Raw genomic sequence first — 22,636 nt, forward strand, 5'->3', positions numbered from 1 at the left:
ATACAAAGGATGTACTTTGTTTGGATCCTGTTTTGTCGGTTTGTTTGTTTTAAAGAAGTGAGAGTGGTATCAAAGACATTCTTGAGACAATTAGGAAAATTTAGATTTAATTGATGCTTGATATTATATTATGGAATTACTTTAATTTTCTTAGATGTGAAAACAGTATTGTGGTTACACATGCATAAAGTATATGTGATTATATATAATGTGGTTGTATACATGGAGATATGGTTGTGTGTATGCATGTAATGGTTTGAGACAAAGAGAGAGAAACTATCCTTATTTTAGGAGATACATGCTGAAAACTTAGGGGTTAAGTATTATGATGTTTGCAACTTACTTTCAAATTTTTAACAACAAAAAAGGGAGGTAGGGAGGAAGGAAAAGACAGAGTAAGAGAGGGAAGGAGAAAAGGAGAGAAATGGGAAGGAGGGAAGAAGGGGAAAGAGGAAGAGAAGGGAGGGGGTAGCAGAGAAATGACTCAAATATGACAAAATGTTAACAATTGTTGAATCTAGGTCGAGAGAGTATATAAATATTATACTTTTTTACCTCAACTCTTAGATGTATATGATATTTTTCATAATAAAAAGTTAATGGAGGAAAAAGAGAAGAACAATTTAAAAAGCAAACAGTTTAAAATTCATGTAATACCATGAGACTGTCAGGAAATAAGAGCACTGTTACTCAAGATCTGTGAGAGTATAAATTGCTGCAATGTGACTGGAGGGCAATGTGGCAATGTCTATCAGATTTATAAAAGCACCTAGTCAGTATGCCCAAGATCCTGTCCTGAAGATACCTTCCATATGCACAGTTCTTCTTTATAGCATTAACTGTAACAGCAAAAGACTAGAAATCATCTACACATGCATCAGTCCAAACTGGTTACCCAAATTATGGCATATTTGTACAATAAATCAGCATGTATCTTTTAAATTAAATTATCTCCTCAAAAAATATGACAGCTCTTTGGGAACTGATATGACAGATAACTGAGTCATATTTTACTAAAAAAAGGTGCAAAAATAATGTGTACAGGATACACGTATGTATAGAAAGGTTACACAAGAATGTAGTTGGGTGGCTAGAAGGAATGAGAAACTTTTTTTTTCGCTGGTTACTCCCTTTTGCACTTTTTGAGTCTTGCTCTATTGCCTGGGCTGGAGCACAATGACACAATCTTGACTCACTGCAACCCCCCACCTCCTGGGTTCAAGCGATTCTCCTACCTCAGCCTCCCAAGTAGCTGGGATTACAGGCGCATGCCACCACGCTTGGCTAATTTTCGTATTTTTAGTAGAGACGGGGTTTCATCATGTTGGTCAGGCTGGTCTTGAACTCCTAACCTCAGGTGATCCACCTGCCTCGGCCTCCCAAAGTGCTGGGATTAAAGGAGTGAGCCATGGCACCCAGCCCCTTTTGTACCTTAATTTTGTATCACAGATATAGTAATTCATTCAAAAAATTTGTCGAGTATTGACTGACTATAGCTATAATGAACTCTTCATGTCTCCATGCTTTCACTATCAAAACTTAGTTACAGTGGAGTCACAGGAGGCCTAGGAATTAGGGTCTGAAGTGAATATGTAAGGTGAAAATAGCATACGACAAAAATATGCCTCAAAAATCCCTTAAGGATATGCCATGCTTGAGACCAACACAGCATCTCAATAATTCTAACACCACTAATTTTTACTCCAGCACTGGAACAGTTCACAGTTTCTTCAACTGACTAGCAGATAAAATAGCTGGCTTGTATTTAGGCCTCACGTTGTGATGTTAAAAGTGTGTGTCTTTAAAATACCATAAGCACACATATCACAGCAAGCTAAAACGCACTCAGGAATTGAGACAGACTGAAAGAACAGATTCCCATTTCCCATCTTAACGTTTGATCCACAGTCTTCACTGTTCAGGTTCTGTTTCTCTTATTTTTGTCACCAGATGCATAAAATTTGAGTTTGCATAAATGTACATAAGATATGTTTTCAAAAACACATTTCAAAAATTAAGCAAACTATTACAGTAGAAGAGAAAGTCACAACCCAAATGTTTGCTGACTAGGAGTAAGTAATAGCAGGCTGTAACAAAATTCTCAGGTCAAGATGAAAAGGAGAGGGTGTGGCCGGGAGGTTGGCTCACATCTGTAATCCCAGCACTTTGGGAGGCCGAGGTGGGAGGATCACTTGAGGTCAGGAGTTCCAGACCAATCTGGCCAACATGGCAAAACCCTATCTCTACTAAAAATACAAAAATTAGCTGGGCGTGGTGGTGCACACCTGTAGTCCCAGCTACTCGGGAGGCTGAGGTGGGAGAATCACTTGAACCCAGGAGGTGGAGGTTGCAGTGAGCTGAGATCGCACCACTGCCTTCCAGCCTGGGCAACAGAGTGAGACTCCATCTTAAAAAGAAAAAAAGAAAAAAAAAAAAAAAAAAAAAAAGGAGGCCGGATGCGGTGGCTCATGCCTGTAATCCCAGCACTTTTGGAGGCCAAGGCAGGCAGACCACAAGGTCAGCAGTTTCAGACCAGCCTGGCCAACATAGTGAAACCCCGTCTCTACTAAAAATAAAAAAATTAGCCAGGTGGGTTGGCATGTGCCTGTAGTCCCAGCTACTAGGAGGCTGAGGTGGGAGAATCGCTTGAACCCAGGAGGCAGAGGCTGCAGTGAGCCGAGGCCATGCCATGACACTCCAGCCTGGGTGACAGAGTGAGACTCTGTGAAAGAAAAAGAGAGAAAGGGGGAGAGAGAGAGAGAGAGAGAGGAAGAACGAAAGAAAGGAAGAAAGAAAGAGAGACAGAAAGAAAGAGAAAGAGAAAAAGAAAAAGAAAAAGAAGGAAAGGAAAGGAAGAGAGGAGAGGGTAGTAATAACACCTCTTGGTCAACATGACATATGATCTCAGGTTCTGACCTTAGCTGTAGCCCATTCCTTTATGTTGCCATTCCCATACACCAATACATACATTCTTCAGTCTATACTCTGAGTAATCATATAACTGTACTAAAGTCTAGTCAGCTACCACTGCACCTAAAAACTCCCCAATATCTCTCTCTAACCCTGCCCTCTCTAATGAACTCCAGGCCAATATTCCTACTAGATACTTCTCTTCTTAGACAATCCATCCATAGGCAACTCAAATTCACCATAACCCAAACTGAACTCACTTTAATATAAAGAGGCCACACAGAAGCAAGGAAAATTCAACTGTTTTCTCAGAGTTGAAAATGAACACAAAATGGATTACAGCAGTGATAAAGGAACCTTAAGGAAAACAAAGGGCTTCCCAAACCTGTAAGTCAAGTGTGCATTCAAGCTGAATGTACTAATCTGTCTAAAAACAAATGCCTTAATCATAAAAGGATCTGGGAAGCAAAAGCAAGCAGAAGAGGTGAACGAAGAGGCTTTACCACAGGGAAAAACCACCATCCCTAAAAGTAAGCTGAATGAGGGTGTCTCAGTCCCAGGCCAACAGACATCTTACTTCCCTGATGGAGTCTTCCTATATGAAGAGAATATTCCAGTCATTTGGCTTGAGTCTTCAGGTCTCTCTGACTTGTTTGAAAAAATTAAACTAGCATATTAATTAGGACCTAGTAAGTAAATCTGCCTATCAAAAAACAATATACTCTGGGTGTGGTGGCTCACACCTGTAATCCCAGCACTATGGAAGGCCCAGGCGGGTGGATCACAAGGTCAAGAGATCGAGACCATCCTGGCCAACAATGGTAAAACCCCCTCTCTACTAAAAATACAAAAATCAGCTGGGTGTGGTGATGCGTGCCTGTAGTCCCAACTACTCAGAAGGCTGAGGCAGGAGAATCGATTGAACCTGAGAGGCGGAGGTTGCAGTGAGCCACGATCGCGCCACTGCACTCCAGCCTGGTGACAGAGCGAAGACTCTGTCTCAAAAAAAAAAAAAAGAAAAGAATATACTAATCATGCCAACCCACATATCACTGTAAATTAATAAATTAAAATTTAGGTTTTACACATCAGTCATGTAAAGTTGGTTAATGTTGGTCCAACCCTGGGATAAGGGGATGTCTAGGCATGCTGAGCAGATCAAATTTCTGTGAGTGTTAAACCAAGGACCAGATCTAGGATGATGGTAAATTATAAATCTCCACATGTAGCTATTTAAATGTCAATTTAATTAAAATTAAAAATTCAGTTACTTTGAGCCACACTTCAAAACTCTACCATATTGAACAGTGCAGACACTGAACATTTCAATCATTGCAGAAAGTTCTATGGGACAGCACTGTACTAAAAGGTAACCTCAAACTAACCTATTCCAAGTTGCCTTAGGAAACAGCCTGACAGCCCGAGATGGCTAATGCAGAACCTGAGAGCTAGACTGTTTTCTACAGAAGGTATGAAATATATAAAACTGTTTCCTTTTGCAATGATTTCTTGAAATCAGAATATATAGTTTTAGTCTTTAGGATTTCTGCCCCTTTATCACTGGATGATACTCTAATCTACAGGTAATATAGAACAGAGGTAAGAAGCACATTCTCTGAAGCCAGACTGCCTGGGTTCATATCTCACCTTTGTCCCTTACAAGATGTGTGACCTAAAGCATGTTATTTAACCACTCTACCCTTTAGTTTCCTCACCAGTAGGGGGGAAATAATGGTACCTACCTCATTAGGTTACTACAGGTTGAATATCCCTAATCCAAAAATACAAAATCCAAAGTGCTCCAAAATCCAAAACGTTTTGAGTGCCAACGTGATGCTCAAAGGAAATGCTCACTGAAACTTTTCGGATTTCAGATTTTAGATTAGGAATGCTGAATCAGTATACAGCAAATATTTGAAAATCTGAAAAAAATTCAAAATTCTCAACACTTCTGATCCCAAGCATTTTAGACAAGGGATACTCAACCTGTATAAGGATAAAAAAAAGTTTATATGTATAAAATATCTAGAATCATGCTCAATAAAGAATAAGTGCCCAGTATTAACTATTACTTCTACTACTAGTACCATTACTACCATTACTACCACCACCACCACCACCACCACCAGACTGTCCTGACTATCCTTCAGAAGACAAGGTGAAAAATGGCTCACGCCTGTAATCCCAACACTTCAGGAGGCCGAGTCAGGCAGATTACTTGAGGCCAGGAGTTTGAGACCAGCCTGGCCAACGTGGCGAAACCCCATCCCTACTAAAAATACAAAAATTAGCTGGGCATGGTGGCACGCACCTGTAATCCCAGCTACTTAGGCAGCTGAGATACCAGAATCACTTGAACCTGGGAGGCAAAGGTTGCAGTGAGCCACAGTCTCACCAGAGGAGAAATATTAGCAAATGTGAAAGTATTAAATTAAAACAAGGATCACGAAGTCAGAATGTCCGTCTACAATAAAAAGAAAATTTTTTTAAGATGAAAGGGAGTAGGATGTTCTCCAGAAAGAATATTAAATACCGAAAAAAGTCATGTTTTCAAGAATGTTGCCTGACAATGCCTTACTTGTAAGGATGACAAACCACAGGCCAAAAGAAGTCTACATAATGAACTACTGAGCTATTTAAATAATAAATACTGAGGAGGAACTGAGAAGATATAGGTTTGAGTTCACTGGACCAAATGATACTTCCCTGTATAAAGCACATCTTGATATTTAAATGCATTGTCTCTCCTATACTCCCTAAATTACCTTTACATTCACTTGATGAACTGACTGAAGATCTGATTTTTCAGTAAGCAAGCATTTAATCATATTAAATGGGCTGGGCGCGGTGGCATTTAATCACATTAAATGGGCCAGGCGTGATGGCTCACGCCTGTAATCCCAGCACTTTGGGAGGCTGAGGTGGGCGGATCACAAGGTCAGGAGATCGAGACCATCCTGGCTAACACGGTGAAACCCCATCTCTACTAAAAATACAAAAAAATTAGCTGGGCGTGGTGGTGGGCGCCTGTAGTCCCAGCTACTTGGGAAGCTGAGGCAGGAGAATGGCATGAACCAGGGGGCGGAGCTTGCAATGAGTGGAGATCGCGCCACTGCACTCCAGCCTGGGCGACAGAGCGAGACTCCGCCTCAAAAAAAAAATCATATTAAATTATTAAAATACCATGCCAAACAATGACCCACCACGTGTTCTTTGAGTGGAAACGTGTTGTAGAAAATCACACCTTGCTCTTGCAGACAGGCAATTTGAAAATCTAAAGGTTAAAGTACAAACTTCAGCAAGTGTAGTAAGACAGAAAGAGTCAGAGCTTTGAGGACACCTAAACCCAAGCTTAAAGCTTGGTTCTACCATTTACTAGCTGTATGACCTGAGTAACTGGCAGTTTATGCTTACGAGCTCCATTTCACTAGCTGTAAAATGCAGGTGAAGCATTGTGCCAATTAAGTAATATATGTAAAGTGCATACAAAGGTAACTGGCATGTAGCACTCGCTCACAATAAGCAGTTGCTACAGTTAGTAAACCTCCCCAAGACGACCTGCCAAGAGACCTCAGAATAAAATATCACCACTTTACATGAAACCGCAAAAAATATTTTGACCAGGTATTAACTATTATATAAATCATGTGAGAATGCCTCAAAGTTACCATTTGTTTTCCATATTTTACAAGCTATTCCCTAAACAACATATGTCTCTGTTTACTGTATTTCCTATTAGACTATGAATAAAAACTATTTGGGCTTACAATAAAAATAACTGAGTTAGGCGTGGTGGCTCATGTCTGTAATCCCAACACTTTGGGAGGCCAAGGCAGGCAAATCATTCGAGCCCAGGAGTTCAAGACCAGTCTGGGCAACATGGTGAGACCCTGTCTCTACAAAAAAGAAATTAGCTGAGCATAGTGACATGTGCCTGTGGTCCCAGCTACCTGAGAGGCTAAGGCAGGAAGATCGTGTGAGGCCAAGAGGTCAAGGCTGCAGTAAGCCATGTTTGTGCCACTGCAGTCCAGCCTGGGCGACCTGATGTCTCAAAGATAATAATAACTGCACTTCTTACAGTAAAACAAAGTTTTTACCAGGAATTCAGACACATAGACCTTCACTGATCCACACTCAAACATGGCCAAACATGACACTACGCACAAACGTCTAATATTTCTCCCTTTCCCTATTAATGGACAAAATAAATAAGGGAAAATATTTTTCAAAATTTCTTTCAGCGAGTTGAGTTCCACAAAACAAAACAATACAGGGTAATTGCTTACCTGGAAAATATTTTGTACTTCAGATCCACCAATCCAGAATGAATGGGGGTTTTCCCTTTCAGACTAGTCTGAGAAAAGACAGCAGTCAAGCATCTTCCAAGATTCTTTCCGTTTACTGTATCCAGCTTTCTTCAACAAAATCCCAAACATGCACTTCGGTAACTGTTGAAAGACAGAAAGCAATCCATACACCCACCATGGCACCAGCGGCAAAGGACAGCCTCCAAGAAATGGAAGGAAGGGTCAATGGAATGGTGGATCTGAGGCACAGGAAAAAAGTTATAACCCCTGAGTCAGCTATTTGGCATAAAATGCCTGCAGCAGCATTCCTCATCTCTGTGTTGAAAAGATACAAAACTCGTAACAAATAATGGAACATCCCTAATATTAATATTTACTCATGATAAACAGCATGCAACTTCCAAATGAGAGCAGCTAAAAAATACCTACCCTATCATCCATATAAATTGTCCTAGACCATTCAGCTACACTGAACTTCCTTATCCATTTTCTAAGACAGCTCCTCCACCATTAGAAAAATAGTTTGTCAGCCAAAAAGAATGATACGAGAGGGCTCAAATATCTACCATAAAGATATTTATTTAAGTACCTAACAAAATGTTTTGGTTTGCTACATATAAGACATCATATCTACATATTACCCAAATCCTCTACCCTTAGCTAAAATATAGTGTGCTTCAAAACATATAACTGAAGACTGAACTTCTGACTCAGTAAAGGCCAGTCCCGTACAATGGCCAATGATCACGTAAACTGGGAAAAATCATAAAGAACGCTAATAAACAATTTACTAGGTGACACCATTAAATATTAAGTCCTGTCCATATTATATCAATATTCTTTTTCTACCATATCAAATTAGACTGCAAATTCTAAACAAACTAAAAGGGAAAGAGAAAAAGCATTCAACAGAACAACAAAGATAAAAACAAAAAGACTGAACTTACTCGAACATAAATTTGCTACTTCCACAATTGCTACATTATAGCCAAAATGCTCCTGCAGTAATTATAGTAATACCTACCTTATTGAAAAGCTACTAACTGGCCAAGCCCTTTACATTAATTACCCATATTTAATTCTCAAAAAAAGATGAGCAGAAAGAAGTAACCTGTCCAAAGTCCCACATCTACTAGGTAGTAGAGCCCATGCCCTTTTCATGGAGCACTATGGACTCCACAGTTCAAGGGTCAGAAAGCCCATGATTTCTGAGAGAGGAGAAGAAATCAAGCTTTACTCTCAAAGGTCCTAAATTAATTAACATCAAAATGGAGAACAATGAAAATACAGAAGAGTAAATATTTCAGCCTAGATGAATCAGTTGGGCCATCCTGAAAGGGTAATTCCCTAGATCTTGCCACTTAAAAAAGCATTTAATTAACAAAGAGCCATGCAATTCTACAGCCCATGATATTTTTTTCTTGTCTTTTTTTTTTTTTTTTTTTTTTAAGTAGAGACAGGGATTCATCATGTTGCCCAGGCTGGCCTCGAACTCCTAAGCTCAAGCGATCTGCCTACCTTGGCCTCCCAAAGGGCTGGGATTACAGGTGTGAGCCCCCATGCCCAGCCTAAAGCCCACAGTATTAATGCTAAAACAAAACACATTATAGGCTGGGCTCGATGGCTCACACCTGTAGTCCCAACATTTTGGGAGGCCGAGGCGGGCAGATCACTTGAGGTCAGGAGTGTGAGGCCAGCCTGACCAACATGGTGAAACCCCATCTCTACTAAAAGTACAAAAATTAGCTGGGCCTGGTGGCACATGCCTACAATCCCAGCTACTCGGGAGGCTGAGGAAGGAGAATCACTTGAACCCGGGAGACAGAGGTTGCAGTGAGCTGAGATCGTGCCACTGTACTCCAGCCTGGGTAACAGAGCAAGACTCCGTTTCAAAAAAAAAAAAAAAAGACTGTGGCAAGACAAGACATACTATAATGGTACTCAAGGAGTCTTTGTGTTTAGCAGCAAAGATTGTAACTGTGACAAAGAATCTCAAATCCAGCTGAACCCAAGTAATTTTTAAATTCTAAGATTTGTTGACAGTCCACAGGCAATGACTCTTAAAGATGTTCTGATTGTTCATATTGTAGGTAAGGCAATTAAAGTGACTGAAATACCGGTCTATGATTAACCTCGCCATAACAATCAGATGAAAATACCTTAAGACTCACAACTTTAAGGAGATCACAAAAGTAAAATCCCAAGCAAATAATGAGTTCTCATGTTTTTCCCATTAAGTGGTATTACTCCTAAGCCTAAGAATAAACTGGAAACCCAATTTTGACAGAAGTAGCTAGGGAACTATGGCTAGTAGCGAACTGCTAAAACAGTATACTATGCTTTTCAAGGTACGACTATCCAAAATGCAAAACAAGTTATAGCAAAACACAACCACAGCAATTTGACTAACAGACTCATTTCTGGACCTCTTGAATCCTCAGGCTTTTCCCCTGTACTAGTGAGTTAATTTTTCTCCCTTCCCTTCAAAAAAAAAAAAAAAATATATATATATACACACACACATATATATATATTTCTTCAATCCCTAATTGTATATATATATTTCTTCAATCCCTAATTGCTGGCAGGCCTTATGCTAGTAATACAAAGATTAACAGATGCCAGATGAGTAGCGTCAGGACTGAGTTCTTCCTGCCCCTCTGCCCCCTTTCTCTTTGAATCTATCATGTAGTCATTTCAGAGGGCCAAAATATATTTTATTGTTAGTTACCAAAACTGGTTCAATGTTCTCCAGTTAACTCCTAAAAAAAAAACATTAAAAATTACTCAAGTTCCTTTTTCACAATAGTAGAACCTCAGTCTTTCTTTTTCTTCTGTGGATCAGAGGCTTTTTACTATACAATGGTTTCCTACATTCAATATGCTTATATTTACACACCTCTCTATCACAAGCCAAAGAGCCAAAGCTTTTTTTTTTTATTTTTCCTATTAATGTCCCAGTGTTTATACTTCACAGCTTTCCATTTTGTGAAGATCTTCATTGTTAACTCAACCTGAGAGGGAATTTTCTAAAAATGCTTCCCGCTGACATCACAGAACTCTCCCATCTTTTAGTTTCATTAAAACACTAAGAACCAGGTAAGAGATACCCTACTGGATTGTCAGGTCTTCCTGGTCTGTCTCTCATTTGCCTACAAAGACAAACTTCCTCTTAAGCAATTGCGATCAGCAGAAACTAACCAAGGGTAACGAGCACATTCTTAACCAACAAGTTTCTTCCCCCATTGTCAACTAATTCAATGAACAATACAACTCAGAAGGAAATCTTGTATGAATTCTCACTGCTTATTCTGTTAAGGTTAAAACCATCAGCTTTGATGATGGTAAGAATAAGAATTCAAAAATCACAATTTGGTCAGTCTAAACTAAACCGATCAAACATAAATCCCAATGCTCAATGTCAATATAAACTAATCACCAGTCTCTTTCTGTCAGGATACCAGGTATAAAAATAGGACTGGGTGGGTTCTCTCTGTAGTTACAGCATAGATCTAATTACGCCAAATTGGTAGTCATTGAAATAGTACCTCCCAGGTTTTCCAAGACAGTATTGACTCTGCATGATTTCATTGTTTTTCCCAAAGATGGCTCATTAAATGTATGGCTAAAAGCAACTAAATGTTAGTCTTCTGTAAAGCCTCACAAATAAATACATGCGCAACTCAGGAGAAAGAAATAAAAACCTTTTCCACACCATCTGTCTTGACTTCGCTTTAGGGTCCCTGTACTTGTGGGGAAAGTTAGTATGGTCAGCATTTGAAGAAAAGCAAGCCTCTGCAAAGTCCTTTCACACACATCTCTCATATAATCCTCCCAACAACTCAGACCAATACCTAAGTTTTCTTATTTATTTTTACATATAATCAAATCATACTGCAGAAAGGTTACCTTTCTTTATGTCACACAGCTAGCAAGCGACAGAGCTTGGATACAAACTCAGGTGTTTCACTTCAAAGCCCATGCCCTTTCTGCTAAACCATGCTTTTCTAAGGTCATGGAGCCCTTGGAGCTTATCAACTATTTGGCAAACCTGCACCAACTGATGCAAAAAGTATTCAGTTTCCTCAGTTCTTTGCTAACAACCAGTCTCTGAGTTCTATGTAAATCAATCTGTATGTGTGGAAAGTCTGTAAATAATGGTTAATATGTCTATGGATGTCCTATGAACAACACACCACCCACCTCTTCCCCCTCCCCATCTTTCTTCTCTATTCATCTCTACCTTTGTCTTAAGATATTCAAAAGGAAATCTTAAAAGGTTTCACTGCATGAAAGAAAGAAAATCTAACATTAATTTAAATCCATATTGAGCACCCATGTGCTGAGGAGTAACAGGGCAATCAAACACAGCCTCTAGAAGAAGAGTTTAGGCACAACCACAAGTTTTCATAATATAATAGGATGATATGATAAGTCCCATAAAAATTTGGAACTGATTATTGTGAGAATTAGCAATGTGGGTGAAAATGTTTAGAAAAGAGGATAGTTAAGACACAGGCAAAAGGCAATAATGTCTGAAAATGATCACCAGGAAAATTCAATCCAACATTTCCTGAAAGCCTACCACAAAGAAGACACCGTGTGTATGAAGGAACTGTGTGTCACAGGAAGATAATTAAGGCCCCAGACCTTCCCATGAGGAGTTTATCATTCAACAGAGGACACAAACAGGTAACTATATTACAAGCCTGAAATATGTTAAGTGCTACAGGATAAATACAAAGTGCCAGAATTCATTCATTTCGAGTGTCATATAGGCAGTGCTATACAGACACAAAAACCAGACAGTCTCTGCTACCATAATATAAACTGACATCAAAAGAGGTGGCACCTATTGTGTTTTATGGGTGGATAGGACTTCATTAGCATAAATGAAAGAGAAGATTGCTGAGATATAACCTAAGCCAATTTGGCCAGAGAACCACCTATTAGATCCTTTTGATAAATATCAGTAGCCTTCAATAAATGGGCTTAGGTCCATTCCTATCAGTGCTGACAAAGGAAACGTGTGAGCAGAATCTGGAGGACCATGGTCCTCCATGTGCTAGAATATACAGTAAGCAAGGAAAGTAGGCAGAAAAGCCATAAGGGAGAATGGAATACAAAGGAAGACTGGAATTGGAATCACTAGGACTTAAAATGCTTTGTTTTCTATGAAGAACAAATATCACAAGGTAGAACCCAGGATCCCACAGATCTTACAGGGCAGATAATTTTGTTTCTAGAATTCACAGGCTCAAACAACACTAGTAAGAGGCATATATGTGCTGTTGTGAATCTATGTAATGGCTGAGTGATTCTCCTGGGCTAGCTCTCTGTTTGCAGGAGACAGACTATAGCAGTCAAGAGCCCAGAATGCCAAGACTTGTGTGCAGGAACATGTTTATCCATGTCAAATCTGAAAGGATATCTAACCTACTGCAAAATCAGGGGCAAAAATTGATATATTTGAGCCAATGCCTCTTTAGGCAGGTCAGTGAGGTCCATATATTTTATATAAATATGTGTGTGTGTGTGTGTGTGTGTGTGTGGTTTATTCATTTGGACCCTATTGAAACCTGTGTCCACTGAGTCTGCATTCAGTAAGTTAGCACCCCTAGCGGTGTGCTACATGAGGAGAAAGATGGTGACAAAGTAATATCCAATTTCTTGATGAAGTCACTAAACAACCCCACTCACCCCGAGAAAGTCAATGACAGGAAGAAAAAAAAAAGATCCAAAAAGAAAAAAAGACAACATTTCCAGTAACTTCATTTATTCGTTTCTTTCTTTTTTCTTTTCTTTTTTTTTTTTTTTTTTTTTTTTGAGAGTGTCTTGCTCTGTTACCCAGGCTGGAGTGCAGTGGCACAATCACAGCTCACTGCAACCTCAAACTCCTGGGCTCAAGCAATCCTCCCCACCTCAGGCTCCTGAGTAGCAGGGACTATAGGAGTGAACCACTATGCCTGGCTAATTTTTTTATTTTTTGTAGAGACAGGGTCTTGTTATGTTGCCTAGGCTGGTCTCTAACTCCTGGGCTCAAGCAATCCTCCCACCTCCTAAAGTGCTGGGATTACAGGTGTGAGCCACCGCACCTGCCCACACCTTCTTAATAAGGATCAGTGTATTTTAACCTATATTACTTCATTCAACAAGTAATACAGCCACTTAAGAGATAAGACAGAAGGGAAATGACTCACTTAAGGTCACTTAGCAAAAAGGGAAGTCATTTAACAATTAATTATAAACCATCCATTAATTGTGTAAAGGGAAGAGGGGATTCACTCACACCCGTGGAGGAGGCAGGATCGCCTTTCCTAAAGTGATAGCATCAATTTCTGCTGGCTTCTTACAGGGTAATCTAATCATCTTTCTCTTCCAGTCAGAAGCTCTTGTGAGTGCTTTCTAGTGATGAGTGCCTGAAAATCAAGTCATATTCCTAACTCAAAGGTTAATAAATACCACGTGATACATATTGTACAGTTCTCATTCTTCCCAATGAAGTCCATTGAACATAGCCTGATAAACTTCACATATTTCCAAAATGAATTACTAGTTTTCTGCCTCATTCATAAGGCGAATTTTACCAAACTCAGAAGTTTGGAAAAATAGGCCCACTAACAGGTATAGCACTGGGCCAATATAAGGCCCTAAAAGTCATCTGGCGGTTAAATTATTTACCATTAGTAACTGTAAATTCAGGGTCTAAATTAAGAGTTTATAGACTCTAATAATATTAAAAGCTGAATCCTATAGAGTGGGTCAGTAGGAGAAGCAACCTTTGTGGACCCAGGCATCAGGCAGCGGTAGGAGTCAAAGTGGGGGTTATATTTTAGAAATTTAACTATTCTGCTATCACCAGCTTTATTTCCTAATATACTTATCAAAAATGCAAGGAAAAACAGAAGAATCAATATTAAGGAAAGTACAGGGATGAAGATTAGAAAATGGAGATAACCAAGAAGTCTGTTTCCTCTTTTTAATACAGCACACTTTGGAACAGCAAATGAAAGTTATCTTGTTAAGCATTAAGTGCCAAACTGGTACAAGCAGCACAATCACAAATATTTGAGTACTGAAGCTGACTCATAAAAATCTAAAAATATTTCATGCTTTAGGCTTTCAAAACACCATCAGTTTAACCCCTTTTCCTCCATCAATCGTATTATCTTGAAACCAATGTAAAAAATATTTTTAACCCAGTTCTGGAAACTGTCATTGAAATGCAGTGAAAACAGAAAGCCACATGCAATTAGATTCTAAGGCATTATTTCCTACATTTGATCCTGGATTTACTCAATCAGTTGTTAAGCACCTGTGCTACTTTACTAAAATAAATACACATATTTAATTTATGATAAGGGTTGTCTAAGAGTCTTAACTGATATCCCTTTCAGGAAATATCAAAATCCTTAAATAAAAGGCCATTTTAAAATTAATCGTAATATAACTAAACTCTGTTAAATTTTCAAAGAATTCCAGTTTAAATCCCAGTTTATAATGTCCTTAACAGGCTGAAATCTCTTTTCTGATCAAAACCAAGTGCTATCATGTAAAATCAAAACTTTTTAAGTTATAAGCATAGGAAGCCAGTGAATTTAGGCCAAAGGTTTTTATTTTTTTATTTTGTAACCATACACTGACTTGGGTTACAACGTATTTCTTATAATTCTTTTGAAAATAAATACATTTTCGTTATTTTTTAAAGGAATAGAAATGGAAGGAGCTGGGAACAGCCAATTTCAAAGAGGCACCAAGTTACAATTTTTCGATATGAAGTACTTCTGTTGTAAGTACATGCATTGTGTGTACATTCTTAAGAATATGTAATATACTTAGTCGATTTAAGATAGTTACCAAAATAACCCACTACAAAAGTTACAGAATACCAAACACTTGACTACAAGTATGATAAATTATGATGAAAAGGAAAAATCACTCAGTATGTGACATCCCTTTGAAAACAACCCCACGTGCGCGCACACACACACACACACACACACACGCATGCAAAAATCAAAAACTATCAGTTTCTTTTTTTCCCTCCTAGTTTTCAAGAATGCTAGAGAAGTCCAGTTCTGTGAATTATGCAAAGGACAGCAAACATTAAGCTGCCTCCATATTTATGCTACTGTACTTCCATTTTTAAAACAAGCATCTCAACTCCCCAGACACCATCATCCACAGAAACCATGCAGCTATCCAACAGACTTTCAGTGTCACCATTTATTATTTATAGCGTTAAATGGGGGAAGTGGCTCTGATGTCACCAACCCTACCCAGTGGAATCACTGACTCAATAAACATTTTCACACTGAAGAAAATCTGGCTAGGAAAACATTTTGCTGGGTTAAGTAGATTCTTCCACCTCTCCTCTCAACCCTGGGGAAGAAGTTGTTACCGTGTTAGGAGAGATACAAAGAAACTGTCAAGGCTTCCACAGGAAGAAATCCTGGACATGTCCATTTGCTGATGCAGACTTCCTCTTCCCAGCTCTCCAGAGCCCAGTTTGATTTCCCTCATGTTCACATTGGCAGGTAATATCGGCCATATTTTATTTCTTCCACCAAATCATCCATCAATTAGCAAATTCTTCACTTCTAGCCACTCTCTCACTGTCCTGTTCCTAAAAACCCCTTCTGGTTTCAAATCCTAAAGCTTCGGAGGAGGGTGGAGGGTGTCCACGGACCGGGAGTCTGGCCTGGCTGCCAGTGGTTTCTAACAGAAGAGTGGTCGCTTCCCCCTGGGGCCAAGGATTCCCCTCTTTTTTTTTTTTTCTGAGAAGAAAGAACTCGCGGCAGTGATGAGGATGGCTCCCTCCCCAGTCATCTCCAGTTTCCCAAAGCAGCTCTGGAAAACGTGAAGTTGCGCCTTCTCTTTCCTGGAGGATGGAATCCAGAGTACCTGGGGCCTTGCTATGCAAACATCCCTCTCCGCCGGGTAGGAAACCCTTTGTCCGAGAAGCCGGACACCACAAGGGCCCGGGAAAGAGGCCTCCTTATCCGCCACAGCCTCAAACCCGAAAGCTCCCTGCCCCCCCCCCAGCTCTGTAGGGCCTATCCTGGCATCCACACAGACCTAAGGCTGGGGAGTGGGTGCTGAGACCCCTCCTAGGACGCGGAGGCCCAGGCGGCCCCAACCCCCAACCCATCTCCGTACTCCTTCCCACCATCTCACTCGGCCTGAGTGGGGCTTGCAAGCGCGGTGCGGGCCTGGGCCGAAACAGAGGAAAGAAAAAAAAAATCCCTTTCTAAAAGAAGGAGAATGGGGTGCTAGAGCGAGTGCGACCTAAGTCTACAGCATAAACGAGCGAGGGTCGTCCGAGAGCTGGGACCGGAGACGGGACCAGGGGGAGGGGGAGAAGCGAGGGGCATGGAGGGGGCCGGGCCAGGACCGGCCGGAGATGTCGAGGGATCAGAGGAGCCCGCGCCAGGTCCGAGGCCAGGGAAGGCTGGGGGCCCGGGTCTGGGTCGAGGCGTCTGGGAAAGGCCAGAGCCGGCCTCGCACCGGACGTTGAGGTGGGCAGGCCCGCCCGGGGCCGGACGGACGGAAACACAGACGGTCCAGCGGGCCGCACTCACCATGAGCTCGATGGTCTTGTCCTCAATCACCGAGTCGGGCTCCATGGCGGCCCCGGCGGCCCCGCCTCGCTCTCCCCGCGCAGCAGCGAACGGCCCGGGCGGAGGAGGCGACGGCGGAGGCGGCAGAGGCGGAGGCGGCTATCGCACCCACTCTAGCTGCCAGCCCGCCCGGGCCGCCGGCAGCTCCGCCCTCCCCCTCGGCGAACGCAGTACGCAGATCGGGGACTACACCTCCCAGCAGGCGCCGCGGCCCGCAGAGCGTTGTGGGACCGAGCCTCTGACACCAGGTTGCTGGCTCTTGGCAGCCCGAAGCTGAACTCCGAGCTGAGAGTAGCACTGGACTGTGGACGTAGGACGTGCAGACCTGAAGAGTTAAGCGCTTGCTCATGGTAGGGCCTCGAGAGCGCCACGACTACGTGTCCCAGAAAGCCGTGCGCCCGGGTTCTCCTTCCGGCTAGCTTCTCTTGACTTCCTGGCAGCCCAAGGCTGCCCAGACCGGGACGGAAACTCCGAGGCAACTCCTCGCTTGTCGGAGGTCCTGCGTATGCGACCCATTTCCGCACATGCGCGGTCCATGCCGCAGTGCCCCCTAGACGCCTAGGTAGCTGCGCGGCCCGTCCGGCAGTGTCTGATGGTAGGGGCAGATGGTGGAGACAGGTGGGTTCTAGGGGCGTTAGGAAGGTGTATAGGCCTGGGGCTCAGGTGTGGAAAGGGGCCAGCGAGTGAGAGAAGCTCGGCCTGGGGAAGAGGCTCTGAGAGGATGGGCATCCCAGGAGTGAGAGTTTCGAGATTTCTTCGGGAAAGACGGGGTTTTGGGAAATGTGCTGTGGTGCTGTCTGTATGTCACACGATCTGCGAGGAGCTGCGAGATTAAAGGGGACGTGCGTATATCGAGCCCCTCATTCATTCGTTCAGAAAATGGTTATTTTTTAAGCATCCAGCTTCCGCTGCGTACCGTTCTAGGCGCTGAGAATCAGCTCTGAACATGACAGACAAGGCTCCTGTTCTCATGGAGCTTAATTCTGGTAGAGGGACGACAGACATTAACCAAAAGAGTGGCTAAGAAGGAACACACAAGCGGAGACTCCTTCTAGTGAACTCAGCCTCCAACTCTGTGTAACTTAGGTCTGTCTGTGCCCTCTAACCAAATCCCACCAGGAAGACACGGATCGTTGAACAAGCTGGGTTTATTACTAGTTGCAGTGACTGAGAACACACATTGAGGCACGATAGGGCCTCTCGGTAAGAGTTGTTAGTGATTTGGGAGAGGGTTTAAGGAAGTGAAAGCTTCACTGGATTAGATACTGTCAGGAAGAGAGGGTCGTTCCATGATTGAGCATCTCAGTTCATCTTATCTAGAGGAAGGGAATTCTAGATTGAGGCTAAAGCTGTGCAGATAAAGAAACAGCAGCCTGGCCGGGCACAGTGGCTCACGCCTGTAATCCCAGCACTTTGGTAAGCCGAGGCAGGCGAATTGCTTGAGCGCAGGAGTTCCAGACCAGCCTGGGCAACATGGCGAAACGCGTCTCTACAAAAAATACAAAAATGAACCGGGCCTGGTGGTGCGCGCCTGTCATCTCAGTTACTTGGGAGGCAGAGGTGGGAGGATCGCTTGAGCCCAGGAAGTGGAGGTTTCAGTGAATGGAGATCGCACCACTCCACTGTACCCTGAGTGATAGAGCCAGACCTTGTCTCAAAAACGAAAAAAAAAAAAAAGTGCAGCAGCAGCTCCCTCATATTAGCCAAGTGGGGATGTTGAGTCATTTTTTGTGGTTTGGCCAATCATCAGGTTTTATCTTTTTATCGTGTTTAGACCCGATTATAGAGTGGTCTTGTATTTGTCTGGATCTATCATGGTCACAGAATGACCTCGTCTGATGTTGATGTTCTTTGGAATTGTTTTTGTTCTACAGGAAAACACAAAGCCTAGCTATAAGGGCCAGGCTGTGGTCTAGTAACATCATGGCATGGCTGATTGTACCAGGCCAGCTTCCAGATATCAGAGACTGCTTTTCACTTTCTCAAAGCATTTTTGCATTCTCTGCACCTATAAAGTCAGGCTGGATGACCTAGAAATCTTTCCATTACCAAGGACCAAGTTACAGTAATTTGCATGCATTCAGGACACAGTATAAGTTCCCTGCAGGTAGACTTTGAAGTTTCATAGTCCTTACCTGGTGCTTTTCACCAAGGGAATTGAAAGAAAAGCAATAGGAAGAGCACAGAATTGGAAAGTTCTTACCACTGTCATGCTATCTGAATTTCACCAGGTCCCTTCCACTATGGCCCTTAGGACATTCATTAGTAAAACAAAGGGATTAGATATGACCTCTATTTCAGTTACCTGTTGCAACACAACAAACCGCCGAAGACTTAGTAGCTTAGAATAACAATGGTTTATTATGATTTTACAATTGTGTGGGCTGACCCGGGCTCAGCCGGGGCCCACATGCAATCAGCTGGGAACTCATTCAAAATGACTTTTCATCTTCTAGGGCCTCTCCTCCCTGTGGCTTTTTATCATTCAAACGTCTGCATAGTGACTTGAGAAAGGACAAGCCCCAGTGAACAAATGCTTATCAAACCTCTGGTATGCACCACACTTGGTAATGTCCCGTTGGCCAAAACTAGTAGTATGGCCAAACCCATAGTCAGTGTGGGAAGGGATTGTACAGGGGTATAAAAACAGGCATGGGGTAGGAGTCACAAGCTGGATGTGACCCTCTCCCCCGCCCCCCACCCCAGCACATACATATGTTTGTCCTATACCGTCTTTTTTACTGTTTTTAAAATTTGATATTCAGGTTTTAAAAATCTGAATTTCCAGCTTTTCTTGAAAAATTAGAATATCTGACAATTAGATCTACATGGCAACAATATGCAGGGGTTAAATAGCAACTACCTTTATTTAAGCATATATTCTATGGTTTTCCACAGTTGCCATCACTCCTTTTTGTCTTGTATCTGCATGCTTCACTCATTTAAGTTGCATCCCTAACCTGTATAGATATTTGAGTTTGCATCCCCTGGCATTGGAACTGTAGTGGAGATAAATCAAGGTTTCTGTCCTTTTATTAAAATTGTATACCTGGGAGCATGGGGAGGGGCTGCCATCTCTGTGGCTGCACCATGATCTACAAAAAAAAAGAAAAGAAAATTGTGTGCTGCCTTAAAAGGAAAAAAGTACTAATATTATTAGGTCAAATTCCAGGAGCTCAGTGGGGTTAAAAGCTCATACATAGGAATTAGCCAAGTATGGTGGCTCACGCTTGTGGCTGCAACTACTCAGGAGGCTGAGGTGGGAGGATCACTTGAGCCTGAGGGGTCAAGGGTGCAGTGAGCCATGATTGCACCACTGTATTCCAGCCTGGGTGACAGAATGACCAGCTTGGGTACCAGACCAGCTTGGGTGACAGAACAAGACCCTGTCTCAAAACAACAACAATAAATAAATAAATAAATAAACACTATATATATGATAAAAGAAGGCTTATCCAAGCTATGTAAGAGGCAAGCTGAGCCAAGGCTTTATCACCTTGCTCTCACCTCTTCTCAAACAAGAACTCAGGTGCTCTTATTGCTTCAGGCTTGATGGCAGCTGTTGATTAGATTTGGTCATAGACAAAGGCAGAACACCCTCAGGCATATTTTCCCACAGTGTTTCAGATAGCTCTTCACTGAGGTTTGCAAGACATGATCATAACAAAGTGGTACAGGTCGAGATTCCCCTGAGGTCCAGTTCAGAACCCGGAATTGCTTAGATTGTACAAAGGCACAATGGTGCATTACATAAACTGTGTACAATGTAACACTCCTTCTGGGGTCTCAGGACAGCACTCCGTAATCAAATACATTCTTCTGCAGCAGAACATGTATGTGCCTGTCATCAATTTATAACCTCATAGCTCCAAATCTACCCTTCTTTTCTATGCTTTGAAATACTGGAGCAGGATCTTGTAAATATTTCTCTGCCAGCTGGCACAGTGTTTAACTTTGTCAGTAGAGAGCACTAGAGGAACACAGCAGAATGAAGGGGCTTCTCATCCTGGTTCCAGTGTACTTTCTTTTCCTTCTTGCTTTGTGGCACATGGTAGCAAATGGCTTACAGAACCATCCCTTCCTCCCCACACACAAAGGGGGCTGGGACATTCAGAGGGTGGTGGCTTCCCAGTGAGTTTAGTGGCACCTCAGTAGGCAATTTCCTGCTTGCCAGCCCCGACCTGTAACTTTATATATATATATATACATATATATGTATATATATTTATATTTATATATTTATATATATTTATATTTTTATATATTTATATTTTTATATATTTTATGTATATATATATTTATATTTATATATGGAGTCTCACCCTGTCACCCAGGCGGGAGTGCAGTGGCCGTGACCTGGGCTCACTGCAACCTCCGCCTCCCGGGTTCAAGCAATTCTCCTGCCTCAGCCTCCTGAGTAGCTGGGATTACAGGCGTGCTCCATCAAGTCTGGATAATTTTTTTGTATCTTTAGTAGAGACAAGGTTTCACCATGTTGGCCAGGCTGGTCTTGAACTCCTGACCTTGTGATCTACCTGCCTCGGCCTCCCAAAGTGCTGGGAATACAGGCCTGAGCCACCGTGCCCGGGCTTTTTTTTGTTTCTTTTTCTGAGACAGAGTCTAACTCTGTTGCTCAGGCTGGAGTGCAGTGGCGCAATGTTGGCTTACTGCAACCTCCGTCTCCCAGGTTCAAGAGATTCTCCTGCCTCAGCCGCCCATAAGTAGCTGGGATTACAGGTGCGTGCCACCACACCCAGCTAATTTTGGGGGTTGTTTGTTTGTTGAGACAGAGTTTTGCTCTTGTCGCCCAGGCTGTAGTGCAATGGCACAATCTCGGCTCACTGCAACCTCCACCTCCTGGGTTCAAGCAATTCACCTGCCTCAGCCTCCCAAGTAGCTGGGATTACAGGCGCCCACAACCACACCTGGGTAATTTTTTGTATTTTTAGTAGAGACGGGGTTTCACCATGTTGGTCAGGCTGGTCTTGTACTCTTGACCTCAGGTGATCCACCCGCCTTGGCCTCCCAAAGTGCTGGGATTACAGGCGTGAGCCACCCTGCTGGGTGGCAACCTCCTGTAACTCTTTTATTTTTTTTTTTTAAGACTGAGTCTTGCTCTGTCACCCAGGCTGGAGTGCAATAGTGCAATCTCAGCTCACCACAACCTCCGCCTCCTGGGTTCAAGCCACTCTCCTGCCTCAGCCTCCCAAGTAGCTGGGATTACAGGTGCGTGCCACCACACCCAGCTAATTTTTGTATTTTGAGTAGAGATGGGGTTTACACCATGTTGGCCAGGCTGGCCTTGAACTGCTGACCTCGTGATCCACCCACCTCAGCCCCCCAAAGTGCTGGGATTACAGGTGTGAGCCACCACGCCCTGCCGGACCTCCTGTAACTATTAAGCAAACTTTGTGTGGTGGGCCACAATCACCCTGTCTCCTGTGAGGTCTGAATCTCAGCCTAGGGGGTGTGGGGTGATCCTTCCTTGGGCACTTGCTCGGCCGTAAAGTTATTGGCTATTCCCTGTAACTGCTAATTCTGTATTCTTTTTTTTTTTTTTTTAAAGACAGGGTCTTGCAATGTCACCCAGGTGGGAGTGCAGTGGCACAGTGATAGCTCACTGCAGCCATGAACTCCTGAGCTCAAGCAGTCCTCTCACCACAGCCTCCTGAGTAGCTGCGACCACAGGCGCATGCCTCCACACACACCTAATTATTTTTTTTTTTTTAGTTTTTGTAGACACGGAGTCTTGCCAGGTTGTCAAGCTGGTCCTGAACTCCTGACCTCAAGTGATCCTCC

At 42.5% G+C, this 22,636-nt stretch overlaps 1 protein-coding gene across 7 annotated transcripts in view; it reads right to left on the reverse strand.

Annotated features, from left to right (window-relative positions):
• The window catches only part of FBXW11 (F-box and WD repeat domain containing 11), a 150,066-nt gene extending 129,881 nt beyond the window's left edge, over positions 1-20,185 (reverse strand). For 3 of the 7 annotated variants that reach the window (XM_055112869.1, XM_055112870.1, XM_055112867.1), the window contains exon 1: positions 7,197-7,353. Coding sequence is in view for 4 of the 7 variants with exons in the window: in XM_003813987.7 (XP_003814035.1) it covers positions 16,799-16,843 (45 nt within the window). In the remaining 3 variants the exon portion in view is untranslated. Of the gene's footprint in view, positions 1-7,196; positions 7,354-16,798 lie in introns of those variants that run through there. The other 4 variants (XM_003813988.7, XM_008966594.6, XM_003813987.7 and 1 more) reach the window with 3 other exon arrangements.
• Positions 20,186-22,636: the final 2,451 nt, after the last annotated feature.

The sequence above is a fragment of the Pan paniscus genome, chromosome 4, assembly GCF_029289425.2.
Source record: "Pan paniscus chromosome 4, NHGRI_mPanPan1-v2.0_pri, whole genome shotgun sequence".
In the NCBI taxonomy this organism is placed as follows: Eukaryota; Metazoa; Chordata; class Mammalia; order Primates; family Hominidae; genus Pan; species Pan paniscus.